This window comes from Spermophilus citellus (assembly GCF_964194105.1).
Source record: "Spermophilus citellus genome assembly, chromosome: 2".
Taxonomy (NCBI): domain Eukaryota; kingdom Metazoa; phylum Chordata; class Mammalia; order Rodentia; family Sciuridae; genus Spermophilus; species Spermophilus citellus.
This window is the reverse complement of record NC_138183.1, coordinates 226,478,803-226,504,704: the sequence shown is the minus strand read 5'-3', so window position 1 is coordinate 226,504,704 and position 25,902 is coordinate 226,478,803. Positions and strand designations below refer to the sequence as shown.

Here is a 25,902-nt window from a genome sequence, read left to right as displayed (position 1 = left end):
GATCTAAGCATGGTATCAAGGAACAAGGTCTGAGCACGAGCCTCACCTGAATGGTCTGCCTGTGTTCCCGGAAGACATTCACTCTGATCACTGCTTTATTGAACTCAGGGTTTAGAGACTGAATAATCTCATAATCCAGATGTTCCTAGGGGAAAGGGTCAAACCAATGATGAGCTTTAGAAATTCAATATTAAGAAGCAAGCAAACATTCCAAAGACCACCTGGATTTAAAATCAGCACTAAATCAAAAGAAATTATCCCGATTTCTTACCTGATACTGCAGAGCATCAAATCCTTTAAATACAAATTCAAACAGTGTGTGGAGATTATCAGGGCTTGGAGAGGTAACAAAAATATTGGAGTACCTACAGAAAGAAAAAAAGGGAGGATCTGTTAAGAAATTGAAGAAAATTAAAAACACAAAACTATTTTTGTTTGCTCCTGTCACACTGGGGATAACCAGAGACAACAGCAGGATAAAAAGGCAGACACCTGCTAGGGAAGGAAAGTATCTCCAGACCCGAGGAAATTTTTCTTCCCAAAGCGATGAAAACACATTAACAAGGTACAAGAGGCGACATTCAATTACCAAAACCTGCAACGGCAAAGTGCAAGAGGCAGGGACAACTGTCAGCATGCAGAACCAGCAAACTGCCTCAGTCCAGCGTCCTGACAAAAGAGGATGAGCCTCACACTCGGCACTCACTGCACTGAGGTTTCCAAACGCGGCCAGGTCAAGGCCACAAATGACCTCCAGAATCCTAGCTAAGTACAAAGGATACTCATGGCCAAGAGGCTGAGTGGTATGGATGGAGCAGCAGGAAGGACAGAGCTGAAGTCAGGAGCTAAGGTTAAGCCCCAAATCTACCCCAGTGACTTGATGGGAGATCCTGGGTGTCACTGGACCACCTCAGTTTACCCAACTATAAAATGACCACAGGGGTGAAATGAGGGCCAAGGAAGATTATGCATATAGAACAAAGAAAATTCTAGGTCCATTATCATATCTGCATGGGAGCACACATTATATTAGCAACTGCATAAATCTTCCACCCAGGACTAAAAAAAAGTAACATACTCAAAGGCAACTCCTCGAAAATAGACATTTTCCCCCACCCTCCTAGTACTGAGGAAGTCAAACCCAGGCTTTAAACATGCTAGTGCCAAACCCAACCTTACCACAGAACTACATTACATACCCATTCCCCACACTTTTCTTTTTGTACTGAGGATTGAACTCAGAGGTGCTCTACCTCCAAGCTATACCCCCAATCCTTTTGCAAGTTATGTTCTTGCTAAGTTGCAAAGGATGGCCTCAAACTTGCAACCCTTCTGCCTCAGCCTCCTAAGTCACTAGGATTACAGGTGTGCACCACTGCACCTGGCATAAGACCTATTAATCAAGATCATTAAAATATCCAACTTGTACTTTGGTCAGCAAAGTACATATATTCTCATCCCTGAAATTTTAAAGTTTCTGACCCCACATCCTTTGCTTTTGTGTTTGTTCAACTGTAAACAGCAAAAAACAAAGGCCCTGGTGGGTGTCTGTGCACACAGCCCCTCTGGGTGTCCTGGGGTAAACTGTTGCTGTTTCCAAGCAGGCACCCAAGACTTTGAAAAAAATCACAGTGAACCAGCTGAGAATGGGGAACCTGAGCTAACAGTTCTGCCAGTCTCCTGACCTCAAAACGTGCACACTATCCCCTCAAAGCTCAGAGGTCCTACAGATGGAGAGTCAGACCCCTTACCCAAATGCTACCGCCCCAGCAATAGCCAATCCCAGGGCTGCAGATTTTCCCCGTCCACGGGCAGCAGTGAGGGCAACAGTACTCCTCAGGGTCTTCTCCGAGATCCCCTCAATGAATTTCAAGGCGGCTTTGGCCTGTAGAAAGAGAAACAAACATATTATTAAGTGAGTTGAGAAAAGCACAGGGCAGTTCTTACAGGCCAAAAAGCACTGCTCAGCACCTGGACTTTTCAATCCTGGGTCATGATGCCAGACACTAGGATATTTTGACCAAAAACAATCACAAAAATGAGATCAAGCCAAGCAAGCAAACTCACAGGCAACTAGGGCTTCCATTTAAGGAGACACAACTCTGACAAGAACTTATCAAGAGGGCTCCCAGAACGAAAGCAGAGAGCTCATTTTATTGGTCTCCTAAAGGGGTGGGAACGTTCGCTGGCACTCAACTCAAGTATTTTGCCCTGTGCTGAAGACAAGTTACTGCAGCTGTTCAAGAGAACGCACAGGGCACCCATAAGCCAATGATGCTAAGCTGACACTGGTTAAGGGCAACCCAGAGCAAGCTCCTGGGTCTCCTGTCAGACCATGAGCCAAGGCCCAGAAGTGCATTTGCTGTCCTCAGTATGATGGTCCCTGCCTCGATCTCTTCTCAGTGCCAAGGCCTTAAATACCAATCAGATGCTCAAGACAATTTCATATCTCCATTCCAGACCTCTTCCCCACACTCCAGACTCTTGGGTACATGCAACTACTTCCTGTACACCTCCACTATGCAACAGACACCTCAAACTTGAAACTGATGCTTAATGTTCCCCAAACCTCCTCCACTATAAGCTTCTCATCTCAGTTAACTGTCTGATTATCTAGGCCAAAAGCATTCTCAGCACTCTCCTCCATCCCTTACTCATCACCAAATCTTGTCAGCAAGGCAGTAACCCTTCAACACAGCCCTCACCATCCTCCTCCACCACTCTGCTCACGGCCACCATCCTGTCCTACCTCCCCATGACAGCAGCCATATAACTGGTCTTCCTAGTTCCACCAACTTCCCACCACAGCCCATGTGCAGCTCAAACCAGAGGATCCTTTTACAAATAAGCCCGGGGAAGCCTCTGGAAGCTGTGGCGAGACAAGACTATATTTAAACCCTCCACTTCCCCCATCCCTCACAGTGTAAGTGCCACAGCCCTTTCTGTGTGGCCTGCATGGCCCTCCACTCTCTCCCCCTCACACGGCTTCCATCCTGTCAGCCTCCTTGCTGGTCCTAGAGAAACCAAGCTGCACCTCCACCTCAGGCTTAACCATTTGTTGATCCCTCTGCTAAAGTAATCGCCCTAAGACAGACACAGGGCTACTTCCTCAACTTCTCCAAGGCTTGGTCCAAATATCACCTGAATAAGGCCACCCTGAACACTGTATCTAGAACCACAAAACCCCCATCTTGGCATGCCCCCACCCTCTTGGCCACTTTTCTTTTTCTACCAGCTTCTACTACACCATAATTTCCTAATTTCATTTAAGCAGTGCCCGTCTCATCCATTAGAAGGCACACTCCAAGAAGCAGGTGTCCCTCATTAACTCTTAAGCCCAGCATCTAGGAAGGCCTTGCACCTAGAGGGGAAACAAGATGCCAGGGGCACTGAAGAGAGGTGACACTACCGCAAACTTGGATTCCCAGCTGCAAAGCTGGGTGCATGGTCAGCCTGGCCTGTCCACTTCTAGGAAGCAGTCTCGCTCATTAAGGCAACAAACTAGGAAAACACTAAAGAGATGCAGGCCTGAGCAGATAGATGGACAGACGGACAGAGAGGAAATGGAGCAGCTTCAGGAAGTTGAGGAAGTAGTTGAGGAAGTAGCCCTGTGTCTCTCTTAGGGCGAGTACTTTAGCAGAGGGATCAACAAATGTTTAGGCCTGGGGTAGAGGTGCAGCTTGGGTTCTCTAGGACCAGAAAGGAGGCTGACGAGGTGGAAGGGAGCAGCTTCAGGAAGCCAGAGTCTCTCCAGATGGCAATGCTCAATGGAGATCCAGGTGCTAGTTGTCTTAACCTGGCCCTTGCGAAATACTGTATCTTTTGTTTTACTTTAGGCAAGCTGTGAACGCTGACTAAACCTAACTGGACTAAAAACACACTCTAAAATGAAAAACCCACACACACACAGACAAAAGACAACAATCCAATTAACAAATGGGCAGTCACAAGCAAACTGGTTCACCTCAAAAAGAGGTGACCTATGATTAGACGAAGAAAGTACCTGTCTCCCTTGTAATAACAGTAACAATTAAAGCAACCATCAGAAGTTCCCATGAGAGTGGTGAAAACTGACAAGTTTAGCTGCACTCAGTGCAGGCTGGGCTGCAGAGCAAAAGGCATTTCTGCACACTGTCAGAAGCTCGGTCAACTGTGTGACACCCACTCTAATGCCCACAGCCCCTGACCCAGCAATTTCTTTTTCAGAAGCATGTCCTAGATACAATGCCCACAGATGTATCCTGATAATACTGTTTATAATAGCAAAAAAAAAAAAAAAAAAGCTGGAACCAGCCCAAATGTCTACCAGGAGCCACTCTCACCCTATACAGTGAAATATCCATTGACATGCGCAGGGAAAGGTCAAAGGACACATGATAAACCCTGAACAGCAGCGTCTCTGCAGAGTGGGACTGCCAAGTGGAAATACCGTTTTCTCAATGTGTTCGCTTTCATACTAATGTCATTTGTGTTGCTTGGCCGTTTCCTTTTTTATAACATTAATTACTAGTACCGTAGTTTCTCTCCCTTCCTCTATCCTATCTCTCATCCCTCTGATTGGTGATACAGAAGGTACCAGAAAAGGTTCAAAGCAGCCTAGAGCCTACAGCCTGGGCTACATACAGAGCTATGGAGCTAGTGATTATGTTTCCAGGATGACTAGGAAAACCAGCCTCTTGGGACTCAGGCCCCAGTGGGCGGGGTCTCTGCAGCTGTTTTCCATTCTGAAGGCAAAGCCAAATGCTAAGAGGCCTGTGCCACTCATCTGGCTCAGGCTGGACCAGAATCCTGAACACACCTGGCAGCCTGAAGTCCTCTGGGGTGTGCCCAGCTGGCAGAAAGACACTGGAGAAGCTGAGTTTACTAGTGCTGGCTACGCCAGAGAGCAAAGAAATGCATCCTGGCAGTTCCCACCCAGCCTGCTGTTCATGCCACCCCAGGGGCTCTCATCAGGTTCACACTGGAATGAAGTAAGTACAAGGGGCCTCGCGCTCCCCATTCCTCAATTCTACAGGAGCCATAAGCAAAACCTTAACACCACCAACACAGCTGAAATTAAACACATCCTGTGTACTTCCAGGTTTTTAGCTATTATAAATACCCTATCATGGAAAAAGCACTGAGAAGATTCTTCTGGAAATCTCATCTGTCCATCTCCCATGACCCCCGCTCCCTGAATTAGCTCCTTTGCAAACCCAGACATGAAGAACAGCCCTGCTGCTGTGGGGCACACCTGGGAACAAGCTAGAAAAAAGGCCCTTCTAGGAGTCTCTCATCTTGACTCATCCTGAGTGGGCCGTGGCTGCTCTCTGCACACTGTTTTATCCTTGTATCGCTGACCCTGGGATAGGGCAGTTCTAAACCCACACTCACCTGGTCTAGGGTCTTGCAGCAGTCCACCAACACACCCACAGGCTGGGTGTCCTGCAAGCTCTCTTTCAACTCCTGCAGCTCCAGAGCAGAAGGGCTGAGATTCTCATCCTACCAGAGAAAAGAGGAAGAGGTTTGCCACTACCACGTGGGGTCACCACAGAAATCACAGCTCCCCCAAATCCCTGAGCCCTGGACCCAGACTCACCGGAGCCTGTGGAGGTAAGGCCTCAATGCTGGCCATGTGGGAGGAGATGGGCAAGATGTTGAGCTGGTCATCAATGACAAGGCACTTCTTACAAGATGCCAGAGAGAGGATAAACCTGAGGGACAAAAGCAGTCCTGAGGTGAGGTGCTGAGGAGGCAGACAATGCTGCACAAGAGGGGACAAGTTGCTTTTCTTCAGGAAGATCACTGGGCCCCACATCTCAGAAAGCCAGAACCCAACTAGAGAGCAACGAGATAATCAGAGCCTCCTCTACAAGACACCTGAACACATTTTATGTGGCAATCAAGAAAGCCAAGATCCCAGATGCACAACCATGATTGCTTTTGCTAGGTCCTCTGGTCCTTTTCTCATTATCTGCAGCCCTTTAGCAGTAATGTGGCTCTACTCCAAAAGCCCCATATGGCCACCAGTCACACAGGGAAACACACATGGAAACACAACACACACAAATGAATAAGGAGAAAAGAAAGCTCCCTGAAGAAATACAACACTGAATTCCCTATATACAGAAAAATTAACTTGCTACACAATTCAAACATCCTCCATGCCGCAAGAAAAGGGCCTTTCCTGATACTTCCACAGGCTTCTGTCCTGTTGAATAACATGTAGCTGCTCCTCCTGTCCTCATTCTACTGAGCCAAAGCATGACAGGATGTTAAAATCAGAGAGGCCCCAGGTTCATCAAGGTCAGGATTTCTAAACCTCAGCACTACAGACATTTTTACCAGATAATGATTTCTTTTAAGCAGCATCCTGGTTTCCAATCACCTGATGCCAGTAGCTCTCTCCCTCAGCACCCCCAGAGTCAAGACAGTCCAAATGTCTCCCAACATTGCCAACAATCCCAAAGGGAACACTGATCTAGGCCAGTTTCTCAAAGTATAACACGGGCTGTTAACTGATGGTCCCTACAAGGAGGCTCAATGGTGAAATTAATTTGGGAATGGGAAACAATCAAACAAGTGCCAGCTGTTGCAAGACTTTTCTGAGGCTAGAATAGGTAAGTGAGACTCTTCATAATGGAAAAACAGTGTCAGTATGTCCCACTCAGCTGGCCAGAAGTCTTCTTGTCACAAGGTCCCTCTAAAAGACAACTATTCTGTGAAATACAGGAAATGGTGATCCAGATAGACCGCTCCCAACCTCTCAAAGATGAGTAGGCTAAAGCCAGAGAGGGACAGAAACGTGGCTAAGGCCACTGGGTTGGTCAGAGCCAGCAGCAAGACTGAGTCCAGGTGTCCACAGACACCAGCTTTCCACCCCCTTGCACTGTACCCAGATCATTTCCCAGCTGCAGCTGCTGAAGAATTGCACATTTTGGAAGCTTGTACTGACTCTGCTGACACAAAAGCTTTCAGTTGGGTCCAAGATAAAAATATTTCTCCCACCTTGGCTTCCCAACAAGTGGAAGGAACTGAGAAATACCCTTAAGACCTACCTCTCATTAAATCGTCCCACGACATCCTGATGGGCCTCAGTCCTGAACCTGGAATGCACATCCTAAGAAAGCAAGACAACATCCATTAACAAAGTCATCTAAATAACACTGAGGCCCAGGGCTCAGATACAAAGTTCTATCACAGGAGACATGAGCAACCCCGTGGGAAAGAAAATCCACTCCCACCTGCTCTGCTGAACTGGCCAAGTGCTCTTTGCTAGAACTGGGATCAGACACCAAACGCAATGCTTCTAATCCCAATCAACTTCCCCTCGCCTCATCTCTGACATTTTCCACATTTGATCCAGCACCCTGACTCAATAAAATATACCTGCTAACTAGGTGGACCAGACTTCTGGGTACACACTGATGAATGAAGCAAGACTTCTGCTCTCATGGGATTTACAGTCCAGTGGTTGGAGGAAGACAATGAGTAAATACATACACATTTTGGCAAATGCTACAAATGAAATACAGGGTGTGGGGATAACAATGAGAGGGACCTGTTTATATATGGCAGAAAGGGAGGGTCTCTCAGAGATGATAAGCTGAGATTAGAAGGGTAAGCAGTCAGCCATGTTAAGAGAAACAGGAAGAACAAAGTGTTATTGGCACAGAGTCTTTCAGTCATGTGCAAATATCTAGTGAGTTCTTATAACATGCCAGGCACTCTTCTAGGATCTGGGAAAATATCAGTAAGAAAAACAACAATAAGAAAAACTAAATCCTAGGGCTGGGGTTATAGCTCAGTGGTACAGTGCTTGCCTAGCACGTGTGAGGCAGCCCTGGGTTCAATTCTCAGTACCACATTAAATAAAGAAAGGTATTATATCCACCTACAACTAAAAAAAAAACTGGGGCTGGGACTCAGCGGTAGAGTGCTCCTCTCGAATGTGTGAGGCTCTGGGTTCGATCCTCAGCACCACATAAATAAAATAAAGTATTGTGTCCACCTGCAACTAAAAAAAAAAAAAAAAAAAAGCATCTAAGTTCCTGCTTCCATCAAGTTAGTAACTAATGTAGGAGAACAGACAAAAAAACAAATATGTAACTAGAAGTCGCTGTCAAGTACTTTGAAGAATAATAAAGAAGATTAAAGAGTTACAGCTGGAACCACCTCTTCTAAACAGTATGAAGAAAGATCACACTCATGGGGAGATACTGGAACAGGAACTTGAAGGCAGTAAGGATGTGAATCATGATGAAATCCAAAAGAGCACATGCCAGAGGAAACAACAAGGGCAAAGCCCAGGGGTGAATGTGTGCTGGTCATGTGTGAAGAGGGGCTACAGTGGCAAGTGACAGCAGGAGTGATAAAGGCAGGAAGCAGCCTCAAGATTTGAGGAAAGTCCATCTCACTAGAAAAACATAGCTCATTCAACCCAGAGGCCAATCCTGACACCATTTCTGAGCTGCTGGGTCATGGGCAGCTCTTAGAAACTGCCTCTAAGAACACCAATGTGGCAATACCAGCCAGGAGACCAGCTCTGCATCTGTTTTAAACACACCCCACTCTGAACCATGTCCTCAGTCATGGTTTAGGAAGTAAACTACCACTCCCATATTTAAAATTCTTGCCAAACTGAAAGCAAAGCTGGCAAACGTTGCTTCATTAACTATTAGAAGATGAGGGCCAGAGAGAATTCTGCCAATTGTCCCTTTGTTGCAAAACACAAATAAGCTCTAGCAGAATATTATTCTAGGAAAAAAAAATATTTTTTTTGGTACTAGGGATTGATCACTAAGCCACACCCCCAGCCCTTTTTATTTTTTATTTTGAGATAGGGTCTTGCCAAGTTGTTTAGGGCCTCCCTAAATTGCTGAGGCTAGTCTTGAACTCGCAACCCTCCTGCCTCAGCCCACCAAGTCACTGGAATTAAATCACCATATCTGGCTTATTATTACTATTATATTAAGAATATTTAATTATTATTATCCTATTATTATATTAAAAATATTTAATATTTAGTTACATATAGTCTGCATCATATCTGAATTTCACATTTCTAGGCATACTCAGAGCCCCTGAGATTCAGCTGCAGTGACTTTTTCATTAGTTGTTGTCAAAGAGCTCCCAGAGGCTATCTACCTTCTCAACAGGAAATCTTACAGCAGACTAGAGCAAAATCAGACTGATATGAACGCCGACCATTATGTTAAAAAAATAAAAAACCCCGACCCTTACCATGGTCATCGTGTACAACTGCTTGAGTGAGTTCATGGTCCGGAGCAGGATAACCACCAGTCCGCCACCTTCCACTGTTTCTACAGTCCTGGCCAACAAGTTTGGAGTTAAGGCTTCAAAATCCTACAAGGAGACCTTAGAGGGTTGGTAATGCAAACAGCACCCCAGAGATACTTAACCAAAGGCCAGGTGATAAGCCAATATCAGGGCTTCGGGTAGAAACACAAGACCATACCCCCCATCTGGCTCACCAAGAAACACATAACACACTCACAACCCCTTAGGGGCACCATGGAAGAGAGTCTGGTCCTTAGGGTTAGGAAGACATGGTTTTATATGTCAAAAATGTTTCTAGGGCTGGGGATACAGCTCAGTTGGTAGAGTGCTTGCCTCACAGGCACAGGGCCATGAATTCAATCTCCAGCACTACACACACAAAAATAGAGTTTCTAATAATCTCTAATAAAATCCTGTCTGGAGGTAAGTCTTCCAAACTTCATTTGATTTATAGTCAAATTTCAGAAACATGTTTACATTTTCTAACATGTCTACAGATGGAAGTTGTTTGGCAAAACTCAACTGCACCACACGGGGGAGCTAGTGCTTAAAAAAGCCCTCATCCCAGCACCAGGTAAGGGCTGGGAGCACAACACTCCTGACAAATTAGTGATAAAGACAAAGGAGGCTGAGGCTCTTTTCTAGTAAGCAGTGTATTAAACAACCCACTGGAATGCAAGGAAAACAGAACTTCTGTTCTTGATTTCCCCATTTCTTAATTTATATTCTCTTAAATATGATTTATAATTTACATAATCATGATCAAAGTGCATAACATAATAAGTACAAAAACACATGAATTTGGGGCTGGAGTTGTGGCTCAGCGGTAGAATGCTCGCCTATCACGTGCGAGGACCTGGGTTCGATCCTCAGCACCACATAAAAATAAATAAATAAAAATAAATGTATTGTGTTCAACAACAACAAAAAAATAAGTATTTTTTTAAAAACATGAATTTGTGCATGAAAATTTTTTTAGAAAGGGGTTGTCGTGGATTTTTTAAAAATCATAGACTAAAACAAATACCCACCAGAAATAAAAAGAAAGAAACATGAGAAACGTAAGTCTATTAACTTTCCCAATAAGAGAATGTATATTTGTGGATAAATTCACCAAGCAGCTTTCTGGGGTGAAGCAAGGGATTTTAGGGTATGTGGGGTTATGCTACCAAGCACTCAGGAGCCAACACAAGTGGATGCAAATATTTCTATCCAGCTGGTTAATCAAGCTGCAATGTTCATGTGTCAGGGAAGTCTCCATGCGTGCCCATAAGGATCTGAGGTTCCAGGGTCAGTCAAAGTTCCCTGTGCTTGCTTCAAGCTTTAATTTAGGATCACCCAGATAGCACATCATTGTAAGTTCTGGGGTCTCCAGACAGCTGCTAACTTATGCAGAAAATTCTTTGTTTTATAGGGTTAGTGATCTGGTTTCCTTGGCAAAGTGGCCAAGTCTTCCATTAATAATGCTTGGTATATTGGGGGTAAGAACCTGTTCTTATCATATACCAGTTCTCAGTGTGGAAGCAATACACAGGCTGGAGGAAGTCACTCACCTGGAGGACACACATGCCGAAGGTATTGCCCAAGATCTTGTGGGTCTCATTGTAGTAGCAATAGCGAATGTTTGTGGCTGCTACAAAGAGCTCAAAGGGGTCATCTTGCTTTATGTTCAAGGTCCCATTCTTAATTTTCTTCTGCAGCTGTCGCATTCTCTTCTTCCGGTGACTGCAATCGCCACCCCCCCCCCCAACCCATAAGAGCCAATTAACCAGAGAGGTAAAGAACATGGAAACAGAGGAGAGACTTGGTGATCACCCTCCAGAGCTAGTAGGGAACTTGGACTCCTTCATTTTAGAGAAGCAACATGAAGAGGCACTGGAGCAAAAGATTAAGTCGCAGATCAGCCTGTGTGTGAACTATTCCCTTATTTTGTTGTACCTTGAGCAAATTATTCTGCTTTAAAAACTAGCACTGAAGGGGTGGGGATGTGGCTCAAGCGGTAGCGCGCTCGCCTGACATGCGTGTGGCCCAGGTTCGATCCTCAGCACCACATACAAAGATGTTGTGTCTGCCGAAAACTAAAAAATAAATATTAAAAATTCTCTCTCTCTCTTTAAAAAAAAAAAAAAAAAAAACTAGCACTTAAACCTTGCCTTTGGCCAGAGCTTGAATCCAAACCTAAATGGCCTTGCTATCTTAGTTTCAAGCCAAAGTTTCAACTACACTGCTACCCCCCAGAGGCCTGGGAAAGACAGGGCAATGGCAGGTTACTGCACTCATGTTTCCTAAATGAATTCCTCTACTTCTTTGCCCAGAGTATGGGATCATGTCCTCAAGGGCAGCTCTTATCTAAAACAATAAGGATACAGGATACAAGGATTAGAATGGAAGGTGGACATGGCTCAGAAATCCCTGAACTGTTTCTGGTCTTAAAAGCCCTGAATATTCAATTGAGATTTACCTTTCCTTTACAGAAAGATTTACTCCCCATTCCAGAATGATGGCTTATAACTGGTCAAAAAATTTACCCCAGTTCTCTAATTTACAGCTAAAATGAAAGCCCTTCCCCCTGCAGGCCTCCACTTCCTCCATGAGCAGAGGCAGCTGGGTGAGATGATCTCCACCTCTCCTCATAGCGTGTGCCTGGGGTTCATGACTTAGCATGATATTCTGCCAGATCAAGACAAGGAGGCGGGGGGAGAACTACAAGAGGCACAGATTTATAATTTAACCAGGTGGGTTAAATTTAAAAGACAAATCTTCCCAAAACACTGTGAACTGCATGATTCCACATCAATCTCACATTTACCAAATAAAAAATACTACAAATCAGAAGCCCTCAAAACAAAATTCAAAGATATGCAACAGAGGCTAGGGATGAAGTTCAGTGGTACAGCACTTGCCCAGCAGGTACAAGGCCCTGAGTTCAATCTCCAGTACTGAAAAAAAAAAAAAAAAAGGCAACAGGATTTATTCTTATTCTTAATCTATATTAAAAATGCTTGGGGCCAGGGACTTAGCTCAGTGGTAATGACATGCTTACATGAACAATTATGCACAACTAAATACAAATCATGGTTTATAACTATATACCAGTGATAGACACCTAAATGTTAACAAGGCCCATGTGGTAAGATTATGAGTACTTTTTATTTTCATTTTTTGATTTTGTTTGTTTTTCAGAACAGGGTATTGAATTCAGGAGTGCTCTACCACTGAGCTACATCCTCTGTCGTTTCTTTTTTGAGACAGGGTCTCACAATCTTGCACAGACTGACCTTAAATTTGCAATCCTGCTGCCTCAGCCACCAGAATAGCTGGTTTTATATGCAAGTATGCACCATCATGCCTGGCTTATCTTTGTTTTTTCTGCATTTTTGTACTTTTTTCTGTATTTTTGCATTTTTGTATTTTGTTTACTTTTTTTTTTCTTTTATTTAATACCAGGATTGAACCCAGGGGTACTTTACCACTGATCCACATCCCAGCCCTTTTTTACATTTTATTTAGAGACAGGGTCTCGCTGAGCTGCTTAGGCCTTGCTAAGTTGCTGAGGCTGGCTTTGAACTCACAATCCTCCTGCCTCAGCTTCCTGAGCTGGCTGATATTTCTTATAATAAGACTTTCATAACTTTAAAAAGGTTGAGTTATTTACTCAAAATCTGATTTCTTTTAGGCAGAAGCAAGCTTCTTTTTATGTGTGTGTGTAATATTGGGGATTGAACCTAGGGATGCTCAACTACTGAGCTACGTCCCCACCCCTTTATTATTTTTCACTTTGAGACAGGTTCTCACTAAATTGCTGAAGTTGGTCTTGAACTTGCAATCCTCCTGCCTCTGCCTCCTGAGACTCTTGAGCAAGCATGTACCACTACACCTAGCTCAAGTTTTTTAAAATAAAATAATTTCAGAACCTGTTAATAATAAATCCAACTCAACAAATATTAACTGCATGCCCACCACAAACATGCTAGATAATGTAAAAGTAAAAAATATATATATATAAAGATAAATAAGAGAAGACTCCTAGATTAATAACCTTATCACTTGGAAGTAAAAAAAAAAAAAAAAATACCCTAAGTCACAGTATAGAAGGGACTGTATTCCAACACAAGAGCATAGGTAACAAGCATTTAAGATGAGGACAAGCACTGAAGACAAGAGGAACCATCAAGTATGACTGAGGAACTCAGAAAGGCTTCATCAAAGAGGCAGGTGCTGAAAACTGGGGAGGATGTCAGTAGGTGGTAACAGAGAGGTGGAGTAGCATACCAGGCAGAGGAGATGGCATGAGCTAAGAGCAGGGAGGTTTGATGTAGCATGAAGTAGCCAGAGGCAGAGACAGAGTCTGAGAGTCAACATCAAAGATAGCATACTTGGGGGTGAAGGAGTGAGAAGACACCCAAGGACAGAACCATAGATGCTGGCTAGGTTTACGGTAGGAGATATCATGATAGGCAAGGGAAGAGCTCAGGAAGGTGGCCCAAGTAAGCACAAAGACCAAAAAAAAAGGGAATACTTCTAAGGTGACCACAGAATGGGTTCTCTGCCAAGAAACAGTACTCCCCACTCCACCCCAAACTCATCCAGGCTGCGTTGTAAGGAGAACTGCAAGGTTTCTACTAATGTGACCAACCCCCATCACTGTGTAATGCCCCACCTTGTAAGCATCTTTCTATAAGAATTTTGGGATAAAGTCTGATTTCCACATGGTTAGACCTGAAACACATAAAAATCAAGTTCTGTTTCTACCAAGAGACAGGAGAAAACAGAAAGCTGGTCTGCATTGAAAAAGCACAGAGAAGGCAGCAGAGATAGAAAGAATGGGAAGCAAGGGCAATCTGGCTCCACACCACCCCTGAGCAGAGTAGAAATGGTAGCCTCTTAGGCTCCATGAACTATCCCAGATACTTCAACATTTTCCCCCTGGTGCTTAAGAGTGTTTGTGTGGAGGTCTGGTGTTTACAGCTAAAAGTCTGGGCTATTGAGACTTCAGCAAATAACTATTACCATATAGCAGAGAAGTGGTAGAAGAGCTCTGAAAAGGAGAAAAAGGGAAGAAAAATTGCTGTGCTAGGCCTCAGGTCTCAGGGGATGTCTACAAGTACATTTCAGAAGCGAGACCACAAAGAACATAGGTAGGGAGTAAATGAGGCTTGTTTTAAGGTGTGTGTCAGTAAAATTGAAGGCAAATGCTAGCCTAAGGACAGAGCTAGGTATGGAGCTAATCATTTTCTGAGCATGGGGAAAACTGAGCATGTTTACAGGAAAAAGAAGAAAATTCAAAAGGATGTGCAGTGACCAACAGAAGAAAACCAGTAAAGGTCCTGAAAAACAAAGAGGAGACCTAGAGTTTTCCTTGGACACAGGATGAGGACAATCCCCTCTTTGCAAAGGAAAAAAAGGAGAGTGAAAGGCTATTGAAGGAATTTACATTAGATGGGCTTGATCAGCTCAGAAAAACAGGAAGAGAACCTTAAAACAAGGCACTGGGCTGGGTACAACTCAAAGAGTATGAAAATTATTTGAAATTTATTGTTGGGAATGAAGAAAGGACATCTGCTCCATTTTTTTCCCCACTTAGAAATATCCTCTGAAATGTCATCTCCACTAAAGATTGTGATAATCTGTGTCAAGGAATTGTTTCCTGGCTTTTAACTAGCAGGAATTGTTAATTAAGGGGTTATGCTAGGCACCTTTAAAGTATCATCTTAATCCCCCACAGGAAAAGACATCAGCCTACTTTTAAAATAAGAGGACTGGGTCATCTAAGGGCCAAGCTTACCTGCTAAACCCCAATTCTTTCTTATAGCACCACAGCACTGAAGGCCGAGCCTTCACAGTTGCTTTGGACAACATGTGATGGAGGATTACCACCTGCCAAAGAAAAAAGTCAGAACCTCAGGGACCAAGGAGACCACAGAGACCACTAGGCCCAAGTCCTCATTTGACAGATTAGAAATTAAACTGACAGCCAGGGGAGGGAGGCATCCAAGATCACAGGCAAGTAGAGAACAGATGGGGAATAGAAGCTAGGTCACATACACTGAGCCTGATGGTCAGTATACCACCCTGAGCATCAAAGACTTTTGGCTTGTCTGCTAATAAATCAAAGTAGAGAGAATTTATCACAATTAAGAAATGAAAGAAAGGTTCTTACTAGGCACCTCAGCAGTCAAAGGGATCGTAATGCCTTGACATGTTAAAACCCCAGAAGGCCTGTTGTAACATACTGACTCTGGGACAGGACACAAGATAACTCAGAGAGTATTTACCAGGTCTTACCTGATCTTTTCCATGATCCCCAACTACAACAAAGAGAGACCTTTGTCGCTCAGCTACCCCATTCTCAATGAGAATCCGGATTCGATTATCCACCTTCTTCCGATGCATGGTGAAAAACTATCACTAAAAGAGAAAGAAAGGAAATACAACTGGACAAAATAGCAGATTATGGGTAAGGAGCACTAGTTGGCTGCCTCTTCTGGGGCAAGGGGTTGCGCCAGCCACCTTTAATGTATCATCTTGATCCTCCATAGGAAAGATATCAGCCTGCTTTTAAAATCAGGAAACTCAGGCTTGGGAGTAAAGAAATTATTCCCTCAGCATGGGAAGTCAGCAGGGAGGCAAACCTCATAACTCTTCCAGGGAGCTTAAGAAAAATCAGGACTTGAACGTTCAAAAAATTAGGAATACAAAATATATAGTGATATAGCCATATATCAAAGGCATTTTCCAAACTACCTCAAGATATGGATATAGATGCTTATGAGAGGATGTCCTAGTAGGTATGATACCATTAACACAGAGAGGTTAAAAAAGAAAGGCCAAGATGCAATGTAGTTTTTTCTGAATGGGCTGACTCATTTATTGATTGATTTTAAATATGTTACCCATAAAGTTAAGGAAAAGAAATCAACTGATTGGAATTCTGTCAGGTCAAAAACAAGTTTCTTCAAGTGAGGGAAAACCATATTGAAGCTTTTGTAAAGACAGACCTCAATATAGCTCAGTGGTAGGAGGAATGCCCAGAATACTTGAGGCCCTGGGTTCATTGCCAGCCACACACACACACACACACACACACACCACACACACACACACACACACACACACACACACACAGCTGTTATGTGATTGCCCATGATAAAATGCTGCATCATTACCATAATAAATACATCAAACATCAGAAATATCAATTACACCACTACAACATAAAATACCACACTACCAAGAATCTCCATTATTTGCTTAATTCTAAGCTTAAATAAAGCTATTAATGGAACCTTAACTGTGCTTTAACTGTCCCTTTTGACATTTCCAAGCATGTCTTATTATTAAACACTGTCAAAATCAGTGGTCCCTATTTATAAGTAAAGAGACAACTATTATTTAAAAAAAAAAAAAAATTCAAGTATCCCAAAGCAGAAAAGGGATAGGATAGGATTCACACTTAAATCTGACTCCAAAGCCTGAGCTCTTTCCAGTCTGCCAATCTACTCAGCTTGTAAGCCATATATTTCCAGACACATAATGACCCCATCAAAAAAAAGTAACTATTGGAGATTGCTTTTTGTTCCAGTTACTATGGGAGCCCCAGAGGTACCAGACAAAGTCCTTGATTTCAAACTTTCATTCTCTCTAAAGGGGATATTAAAAAGAAAAAACATAAAGGACAATTGTATATATATAAATTAGACGTGCAAATAGCAGCTACAATAAGGGATCTGATGAAGGTCTGATATTACTGTGGATGGAGTTGTCACGGAAGGCGTAATAGATGAAGAGGGCCTTGACGACACGTAAAGATTTATTTTTTCATTCACTCATTTGTCTATCTACACATAATGACTACGTGCCAGGCATCATTAGCTGTACTGTCAAATAATATAAAGTCCTAAATACGACTACCAAACAAGGAGTATGAATGTGTGTGTGGGCATAGTTAAATACTCACCAGCACTGGAGAATCCTGGATCAGAGAGCTTCGGTTCAAAGCCTAGGCTATAAGCATGAACAGCAAGAGCCAAGTGCTGTCACCCACCCATTCTCCACTAGGCCCTAGTTAGAGGTCCCTGGATGGCGGAGACTACTCCACGCAATCCACGAGAGCGGAGGGAAGCAAGCCCAAGTCGCTGCGTCTCGCAGAAGGGGAATTTGCCCTGTAGGAGCGTCCTAGCGAGGGGATCGTGGGGGCGGGCCACGCGTCAGCCTAGATGCACAAGCTTCCTCCTCTAGCCAGTCCGCTTCTGACCCAGGAACCACACGCACGCCCACCTTAGCGGTAATCTCCAGCCGCCCCGCACGCCCCGCGACACGTACCTGCGCCGGGATCCCAGCGCGAAGAGGAAGCACGTGGGGAAACGGAACAACTCCAGAAGGGCAGGATGCTGTAGGCTGCCCCTAGCGAGTGCCTGGCCGTCAGCAGAGTTTGCCGCACTCCGCCGCGTGTTCCGCCCAGACGCCGGCAGGCAGAGAGTGCACGAGCACACCAAAGACTCGGCGACGGGGAAGGGACCTTTCTCAACGCGGTCGGCGAATGATGGCGTCAGAGGCCGCGGAGGCGGAGCTACCGCAGGACTCCCCACCGCGACTGCGCTGCGGAAGTTTTTGGTGGCAGAAGCTGACTCGAAGCGCAATTATTTGTTTGCTGACCCGAAGTGCAATTATTTGTCTACGCAACGCAAGACAAACACTTTCATGTCCACACCACCAGTGCCTGCCGCAGTGTAGGGGGCTAGCAGCAGGTGTCTCCACAGGCCAGGTGCAGCACACGGTGTTCAGGGTTTTCAGTGTTGGCCTCGCTATGCGAAAGGCGGTGCCTCCAGGGATGTGCAAATACTTGCCTTTGATGTGATACGAGGAGGAAGCTCAGACCACCGATCTTTTTATTCATCTCACTAGACCCTCAACTCTCGTGGTACCGATCTCATGAACCTGTCTGTGGAGTTCTGCAGATTTTCCACCCGATTTCCGACCTTTGCAGGGTACTAATCCTAGATTTCTGCTCTTCAGTGTCCCCTCCAGCTCCCAGTGCAAGAACATGACTACCCACACATACTTTTGTATTCATTATTTTGCGGAGGAAGAGGGACAGATCCCTTAACTAGTCAGAAACCGAATTCTTGAAGTTCCTTTCTCAAACAGGCATTTCAGATTTTAATGTGACCAGCCACACTACAACGGGCATTTGTCCGATACCCATCATCACAATTTTATGGATTCAACAAAAACGTCAATATGCTAGACGCTTTTGTTCACAGGGGATTAGTTCATAATGACCCTGCCCCTTTAAGGTAAATTCTAAATGTAAGTATCCACTAAGGGTACTGTTTTTGAGGTAGTGCGGGAAAAAAAGACCTTAATCTAGAGTGAGCTTTAAGAATGTTAGCGAATAGCCTTCCCACACCAAAAAATGTAAAGGCTCCAAGGAGATAAAAACTCTTTAGCAGTCATGAGGCCAGAAGACTGCAAGCAAGTAAAACATGGTAGGCAAGCAGCCCAACATAATGTGGACCAGATTTAGAATCCAATTCTATTTGCTGGAAAACCACTTCATTTGGGGGGACAGGGTCGTGAAAAGGAAGTGATTTGCCCTCTAGAAAGGTTCACTCAAGCTGCTGTACAAAAATGATAATAATCACAGGTGGGCTAAAAACAGAAGGAACATAAGCTATTACTGTTCTAGAATGGTAGTATTAGGTGACTCAGGATACTTCCCAGTAGAAACAGGTGTTTAAGGATTAGATACAGGGCGTCAAAGAAAAAGATGGTACCCAAAATAACTGCCCTGAACAATTCCATAAATTGAAAGCAGCCAGTGAGTGGCAATCAATAAAGGTCAATCTGAAAGACCAGAAACACTCAAAATCAAGACATTTAGTTACGATGGAGTTTAGGAACTGCAAATACTTTTAACTGAAACACTTATTCAAAATCGTGGGATTGGATGAGATCACTTGGTGAAGAGTATTAGCCTATAGATGAAGTCTGACAACCAAGGACTGGAGAAAATCAGAAAGATGTCAGGCAGTGGCCAGTAAAGTCTATAGCATCCATTTACTAGCAGTTCACACCTTATGTTACAATCATAGTAAAAAGCTACTTCAGCATGTACTACCTACATTATTTCTCCTGGCCCACATTATTTTGTTCTCAACAGTGCAATGAATGCCTGAACAGCAATTTTATTGGGTGACCCACTATCCCCACCCTGAAAAATAAGCTTTTAAACTTCCAATGGTTTCCATCTCTTCATAAGAGGTAAATTTAACATGAATCATTAATTGTAAAGCTGCTCTTAATAGTCCTTACTGGTGTTTCCAACCTCTATTAACCCTTACCCTTTGCACTTCATCCAGTCAAGTATTCTTAGTCAATGTAGACTGGATCTTTAGATCTTTCCCTGATCTAGTTTACCACTTCTCATCCTTCAAGCCTTAGATTGATTATCCTCCAATCTATCTTAACTAGGCCATGCAGGAGTCATGGCCTTAATATCTATCACCAACCATGTTGCTATAGTCACATTTCTTGTTTTATAATGGAAGCTGGGACCACAGTGATTCTTCTTACTGGATGGCTAGTGCTTAATAAAACTCAAAATGGAGCCTAGTGGTTAAGTACCTAAATGCTTACAGGAATGTAAACACAAATTTTAAGAAATACCTTAGGGCTGGGGTTGTGGCGCAGAGGTAGAGCTCTTGTTCAGCACGCGTAAGGTAATGGGTTGGATCCTCTGCACCACATAAAAAAATAAAGATATTGGGTCCACCTATAACTAAGTATTTTTAAAAAATACTTTAAAAAATGCTTTCAGTAGACCAGACATAAACTTTTGAAATACTCAAAGAGCCAGACTGCTGCATCAAAGTGGGATTAGGCCTCAGAACACCTTGTTAAACTAGGGTATTAATAGAAATGTAGTTGTCTCGCCTTCTTAGAAGATGAGACTACCAGACAGATTTAAGCCTTTTTTTGTTCTTTCACAAACATGTCTTCATTTAGAGCTTTGCTAAATGGTACATACAACTGAGCAGACTTTGTTCAAAGACAAGAGGAAACAAGTTTTCGTATAATTTAATCTAATGTGATTAAAAACATTTACTAGTCTTTTCCAGTAACTTAATAGAACTCAAAATGGGAAAAAGAGGTGAGGCTCAATTTATCTTTATTTTCCTGGGAGTTTGGAAAGGACAGAGAAATAAATCTTAACAATTTATTTTTAATTTTCCTAGGAGTTTCTTCGCCCCATTTACTTCTTATAAAAGGGACAAGTCGGGGCAATTACTGATTCTTTGAACTAAATTTAAAGTCAATAAAACTGTGCTTAGAACTCCAATGGATTGCAGATTTGGGAGCTTAAGGCTGAAAAGAAGGGTACGAATTCAGTGCTTATCTGCATTTCATTTCTTCTAACTAAATACATCACTGAAAATACAATGAACAGTATAATAAATTTCGTAAAACACTTAGAAAGCTCACTTGCTCAATAACCTTCTACAAAAATGAACTGGTTGTCAACTGAGCACCTCAATAAACCTGACAATAAGCACACATTTTCATGTCTTGTGTTTAAATGGAAAGTCTCCCACACAACAAAGTTGTATGTATAGGGAAACAAAAGAATTGTTAAATTAATTAAAAAACACTGAGAAGTCACTTGTTTTAATATCAAGATACAATGATCAGAAATCTCTCCCATATTCTTTATGAATATTAGAATCTGGAAATAAAACTGTGCTAATCAGTTTAGGTCATCAATGACATTCTACCTTTAGTGAAACTCTGAAAAAAGTTTAATTATCCTGTGAATGACTAAAATTGTGCACGTACAAAAGTTATTTTATATGTGTTCTTGCTATACCAAGATACTATATAGTAACCACTTCCTTTTAACTGCTAAAATACTCACTTGAGCAAATAGAAGGCCTTCTGCAGCTAAGACAAGCATTCACATATTATACAGAATACTGAGTACCAAGATTCAGATCCTGATGAGATTTTTGAAAAGTTCTCTGCCCTATCGGGCATTCCTTAAAAAAATATGGTCTGAATTAACAAATGAAAGGTTTACATTTAAAATGCGATAACAGAACACCACCCCCATATTATAGTATTTTGAAATGAACAAACAGTTCTTTTTAAAAATACATGTTACCAAACTATGAATACCTTTACACATTCACATCTGCACTAATGCATAGAAATTTGAAACCTAGAAGGCATTTCTCCCATCTCTGAACTGATTCATACTAATTGATCACTGAATACTAATTGATCACCAAATTTACTTTGATTTTTAAATGTCATGAAACTATTTTCTATAGATAGCAAATTTAGTTTTTCATAGGATTGCAAGCACACATCATCTAGGGATTAGCCATTGAACCATGAAAATTTTACCCATCCCCCTAAAGGACAACTAACATATGGTTGTGGTACATCCCAGGCAGATGTCATTTAAAGCACACAAGGGGAGGTGCTAGCAAAAGAAATACTCATTTGCAAAAGTAAACAGATAACCCTTCCAATATGATGTACCACAACCACACATGAGAAAAGTCAAGAACTTATTTTATTTATTTTAAAATAAACATTGAAGATTCCCCCATTACCCACCACCCTACAAAACTTGTGTATGTGGAATGTTCAACAGCCTATCCATTTTAGGTTACAAAACCAGCAAAAACTCCAGTTGTCTCATGATGAATGTTTTGAGAATAATTTTCATTTTTAAGGAGCCAAGTACCTACTGGAAAAATTCTTCAAAGGCTAAAAAATAAAATTTTAATTTCTGCACAGAGAATATCATTAACTTAGTAGCCTTTGCTTAATAGGTGGGATTAATTCTCCATGAAGTCAAGGTGGAATGGGACAACAAGCAGCATTAGGTTCACAGGCACATAGAACTAGTGCTCAAACTGCTAGCACAAATTCAATGTAGTACATATGGCTAATTCACTACTAAACTGTCCATCATCTCCATCAAACTTGAGGCTCTTCCCTATGCATCTAAGGAATCACCACTTTGTACATGAATGCCTCCATGAAGAAAGGGGAATTCAATTAGAATTAAATTAGACAAAGATAAATGCAAGTACTACAGAAACAGCTGCTGGAGATAACCATAAAATGCACTAACAATGCATGGGGTGAATCACATAAGCTGCTAGCTGTGAACACCAGTGTTTCAAGATACAACTTTTATAAACATGTTTTTATTTGTTTTGCTTATACCATCAGAGCTGAAGCTACTGTCTGTCATTTCCCTAAACAGGGAAATCAATCTAAAACACATACTGGTGCTTTTCAAAAGATAGCAATTTTAAAAGGGTGGTAGCAGCAGGCATTTGATATCCTTTTCTTTTAAAAACTTTCAAGCTGCAGGAAAAACATGTGACCAAGAGTGTTATGATTATCCACTAGATTTTCATAGTACCTGTACCAATTCAGGTAACGATACAAGATCCAGGGATTAGTGATGACAATGTGCATGTCATAAGGAATGATATATACTACCAATCCTTATAAAAGTCATTGTCTCAAAGAAGTTGTTAAGTGTTCAAAAGGTATCTAAATACTTCACATTAAGTACAGAAGCAGCCCATCCAGATTATATCCCATATTTGTAGCATATTTTTCAAAAAGTGCCAATCAAAGCCTGATTTGCAGGTTGGCTTTGTCTTAATACAGTATCAGCTGTTAAAAAAGCAGTTTACATGTGTTTTTAATCACAGTTGTTTGGCCGGATGAAGAGTGCTATGTCAAAGCTGGTAGCCACCCTTACATGTGTGACTAAGGACCCATGCATAATTTGGTATGCATCTAAACGTTCCATGCTCCAATTTAACTGGAAAAAGTTGTGAAATGCAGTTGTTCTCTCAAACCACACTCCACTCCTTCCATCTTCCTTTCAAGGAAAATATTTTTGTTTTGTCTATTACCATTGAATTAAATAACTCTGGGGCTGATTTGTAGCTTTTATCCAATGTCAAAAAGTCATACTTGTTTTCTTTCTTTCTTCAAGTCACTTCAAATAACTATGGAGATATTATCACCCAAATAACTATGGAGATATTATCACCCCGTAAAGTATATTATGTTTTACTCCTAAGCAAGGGTGAGGAATCTGAGTATCATGTGCAAGGCTCAAGATGACGCTTAGGACAGAACATGCAGAGTAAAAATAGTTTCCTTCCATATCCAGATAATATAAAGCTGACAATTGTAGTCCTGTCTTTATGGGATGAAAACAGTCCCTTTACAATAAGTTTCCTGAAAGGGAGAACAAATAGATAATAACTCTTCTGGTAACATATTATGGTACACTGGCCAGTGTGTTTTTGGCGATTAAACATAATCCTGTGAATCAGATTAATTCACTTGCTGAGTGTTCATTTGCGGCATCCCTCTGTTGGGTCTTGGGGGCCCTCCACGACCTAGAAGACAAAAATGGCATTTGATTTTTCTTTCAAATATTATTTGTTTTGCCTTCAAGCAGATTTTCATCTGAAGTCAAGAAGCATGTGGGCAGCTTGTCACCACATTATTAGGTTTAAGAGGTCAATTCTTCTGCGTTCAAGTTTCACCTCTTGGAAGTTGTCATGCGCAAATTTGCTAATGTTCTCTAGCTAAAGGAAGGGTAGAGCTAATGGAGTATTCCACCAGTACTCATTCATTCATTCATTCAACAAGTATTTATTGAGTGCCTACTATGTGCCAGGCACTGTCATCAGGCGTTGGGAATAGATACAGCAGTAAAGACAGACAAGGTACCTGCTCTCATGGAGCTCACATTCTAGTGTACACTCTAGCTTACATTTCAGTAGTAACATCATACTATCAAAATTAATAAAAGCACCAGGATGAAAACAGACCTTATTACCTAAACTGTTAAAAAGAAACTACATAACATTCAAAATTGTATAATGACTTGTAACAGATAAAATAACTTTTTACATGCTGTTAAAACAATTTTTGGCTATCAATTAACTCAACTTTCATAGAATATGCTACAAAGTGGGAAAGAACATGACCCACATTCACATGCAAATAATCTTTGATACTTCTAGTCAAGTCAGTAATTCCGGAGTGATCCATTAACTTAAAAAAAAAATGCACCTTTTTGCTGGCCAATTGCTATAGCATTCAAATCAAAGTACTTTGTAATTCCTCTTTAATATACATTTTATACATGTTATGGCCAATAGCTAGAGGAAACTTACTTGCTGTTTAACGTTCCTCAAACCAGAGAACCATTTAGAACTTCAGATTACATGAAATGCTAGATCTAACTGTGAAATAGGTGATCTTCCTGCCCAAATAGGAAGTAGTTTTGCAATAGTAAAAGACAAAACAGAAAAAACTCTGAAAACCTAATTTTTAAGTACAGTTCAGTTATGTTAGTAAGAATTTGGGGGTTCCATTTTAAAGTTGGAAATAACTTGATATTTTGATCACTAATAGTGGTCTAAAAGGTATTCAAATTTTAATTAGTTCTACCATTTCTAAATGGTTCTCTAAACGTAACTATGGCTTATTTGGCCATTAAAGGGGTTTTGGTCCTAAAATATAATATGCACGTTTCAAAAATGAAAGAGGAATAATAAATTTATATAAATGTTCAATCTCATTCCAAAAATGTCTTACAAAAATGTCTTAATAAGTACTTCCTAAAAACATTTAGCAGGTTTTAGGACCTGAAAAATAATTTCCAGTTGGAAAAACACTTTTTCTGAGGAAGAGAAAATGTTCTCATTTTCAAGACAATTTTATATAGTAACAGGGAAAGTCATTCAAAAATTAAAATTTGGATTCAAGATTATATTTTTTAGAAACAGAGCATTTCATTTAATCCCTAGCAACAAGTCTGGAAAAGATAAATGTATTCCTAACATGTAACCTACATGCAGACTATGAACAGCTCTTCCAAGGCCAGAACAGAAGCTCCACTTGGGAGCTAGGATCACCACCACAAAATATTACCTCGTGGGGCTCCCCGTGGTCCACTCTGCCCAGAGCCTCGCTTGAAATTCTGCTGATATCCATCCTAAAAGACAAGCTAGTTAGTACTGAAAAGACTTTTTAAAAAATGCTTACCCATCTAACTATTCTTACAATCTAACATTTGCATAATACAGAATTCTTATTCTTTGAAGACATTCCAATATCACAGCTAAAAGCTATTCTGTAATTACTGTACTTGTATTATTCTCAAAAATATTCCATGAGATATATACCTCTGCTCTCAAAATTCTTTGTCAGACTTTATTAAATGATCTACACTGAATGCTAAGAAAAGTCAATGTGATCATTTTCTATTAAAAAATCTTGAACACTATAAAATTAATCCCAAATTAGTTATCGAGATCCATCCTATGTTTACTTACCCGCTGATAACCAGAGTAGTCCCGGGGAGCACTGAACTGAGATTGTGTATAACCACTGTTTGGAGTATTAGAGAATGAAGGGCGGTAACCATCATATCCTCCTAAAATTTAGGACAAAAAATAATAATAATATCTTCACAAGGAATTTTTACTTTCTTATTAATGACAAAGGGAAGAATTAGAAAACCTTAAGTCATGCTAGTTCTAATCCCTTATGCTGACCCAATATGTT

At 41.7% G+C, this 25,902-nt stretch overlaps 2 protein-coding genes across 10 annotated transcripts in view; both read right to left on the bottom strand.

The window, feature by feature from the left end:
- Positions 1-17,775, bottom strand: part of NAT10 (N-acetyltransferase 10) — a 39,033-nt gene extending 21,258 nt beyond the window's left edge. The window contains exons 1-11 of one of the 6 annotated variants that reach the window (XM_081279677.1): positions 17,237-17,775; positions 15,565-15,687; positions 15,065-15,156; positions 10,833-11,004; positions 9,223-9,345; positions 7,038-7,099; positions 5,579-5,693; positions 5,374-5,481; positions 1,752-1,885; positions 272-365; positions 47-145 (exon numbers count right to left, since the gene is read on the bottom strand). In XM_081279677.1, coding sequence (XP_081135803.1) covers positions 47-145; positions 272-365; positions 1,752-1,885; positions 5,374-5,481; positions 5,579-5,693; positions 7,038-7,099; positions 9,223-9,345; positions 10,833-11,004; positions 15,065-15,156; positions 15,565-15,672 — 1,107 coding nt within the window. In that variant the 5' untranslated portion in view covers positions 15,673-15,687; positions 17,237-17,775. Of the gene's footprint in view, positions 1-46; positions 146-271; positions 366-1,751; positions 1,886-5,373; positions 5,482-5,578; positions 5,694-7,037; positions 7,100-9,222; positions 9,346-10,832; positions 11,005-15,064; positions 15,157-15,564; positions 15,688-17,236 lie in introns of those variants that run through there. The other 5 variants (XM_081279678.1, XM_081279679.1, XM_081279680.1 and 2 more) reach the window with 5 other exon arrangements.
- Positions 17,776-21,838: 4,063 nt separating this feature from the next.
- The window catches only part of CAPRIN1 (cell cycle associated protein 1), a 41,094-nt gene continuing 37,030 nt past the window's right edge, over positions 21,839-25,902 (bottom strand). For all 4 annotated transcript variants that reach the window (XM_081260770.1, XM_081260771.1, XM_081260772.1 and 1 more), the window contains 3 exons: positions 25,671-25,771; positions 25,267-25,330; positions 21,839-23,720 (listed from right to left, as the gene is read on the bottom strand). In XM_081260770.1, coding sequence (XP_081116896.1) covers positions 23,656-23,720; positions 25,267-25,330; positions 25,671-25,771 — 230 coding nt within the window. In that variant the 3' untranslated portion in view covers positions 21,839-23,655. The remainder of the gene's footprint in view (positions 23,721-25,266; positions 25,331-25,670; positions 25,772-25,902) is intronic.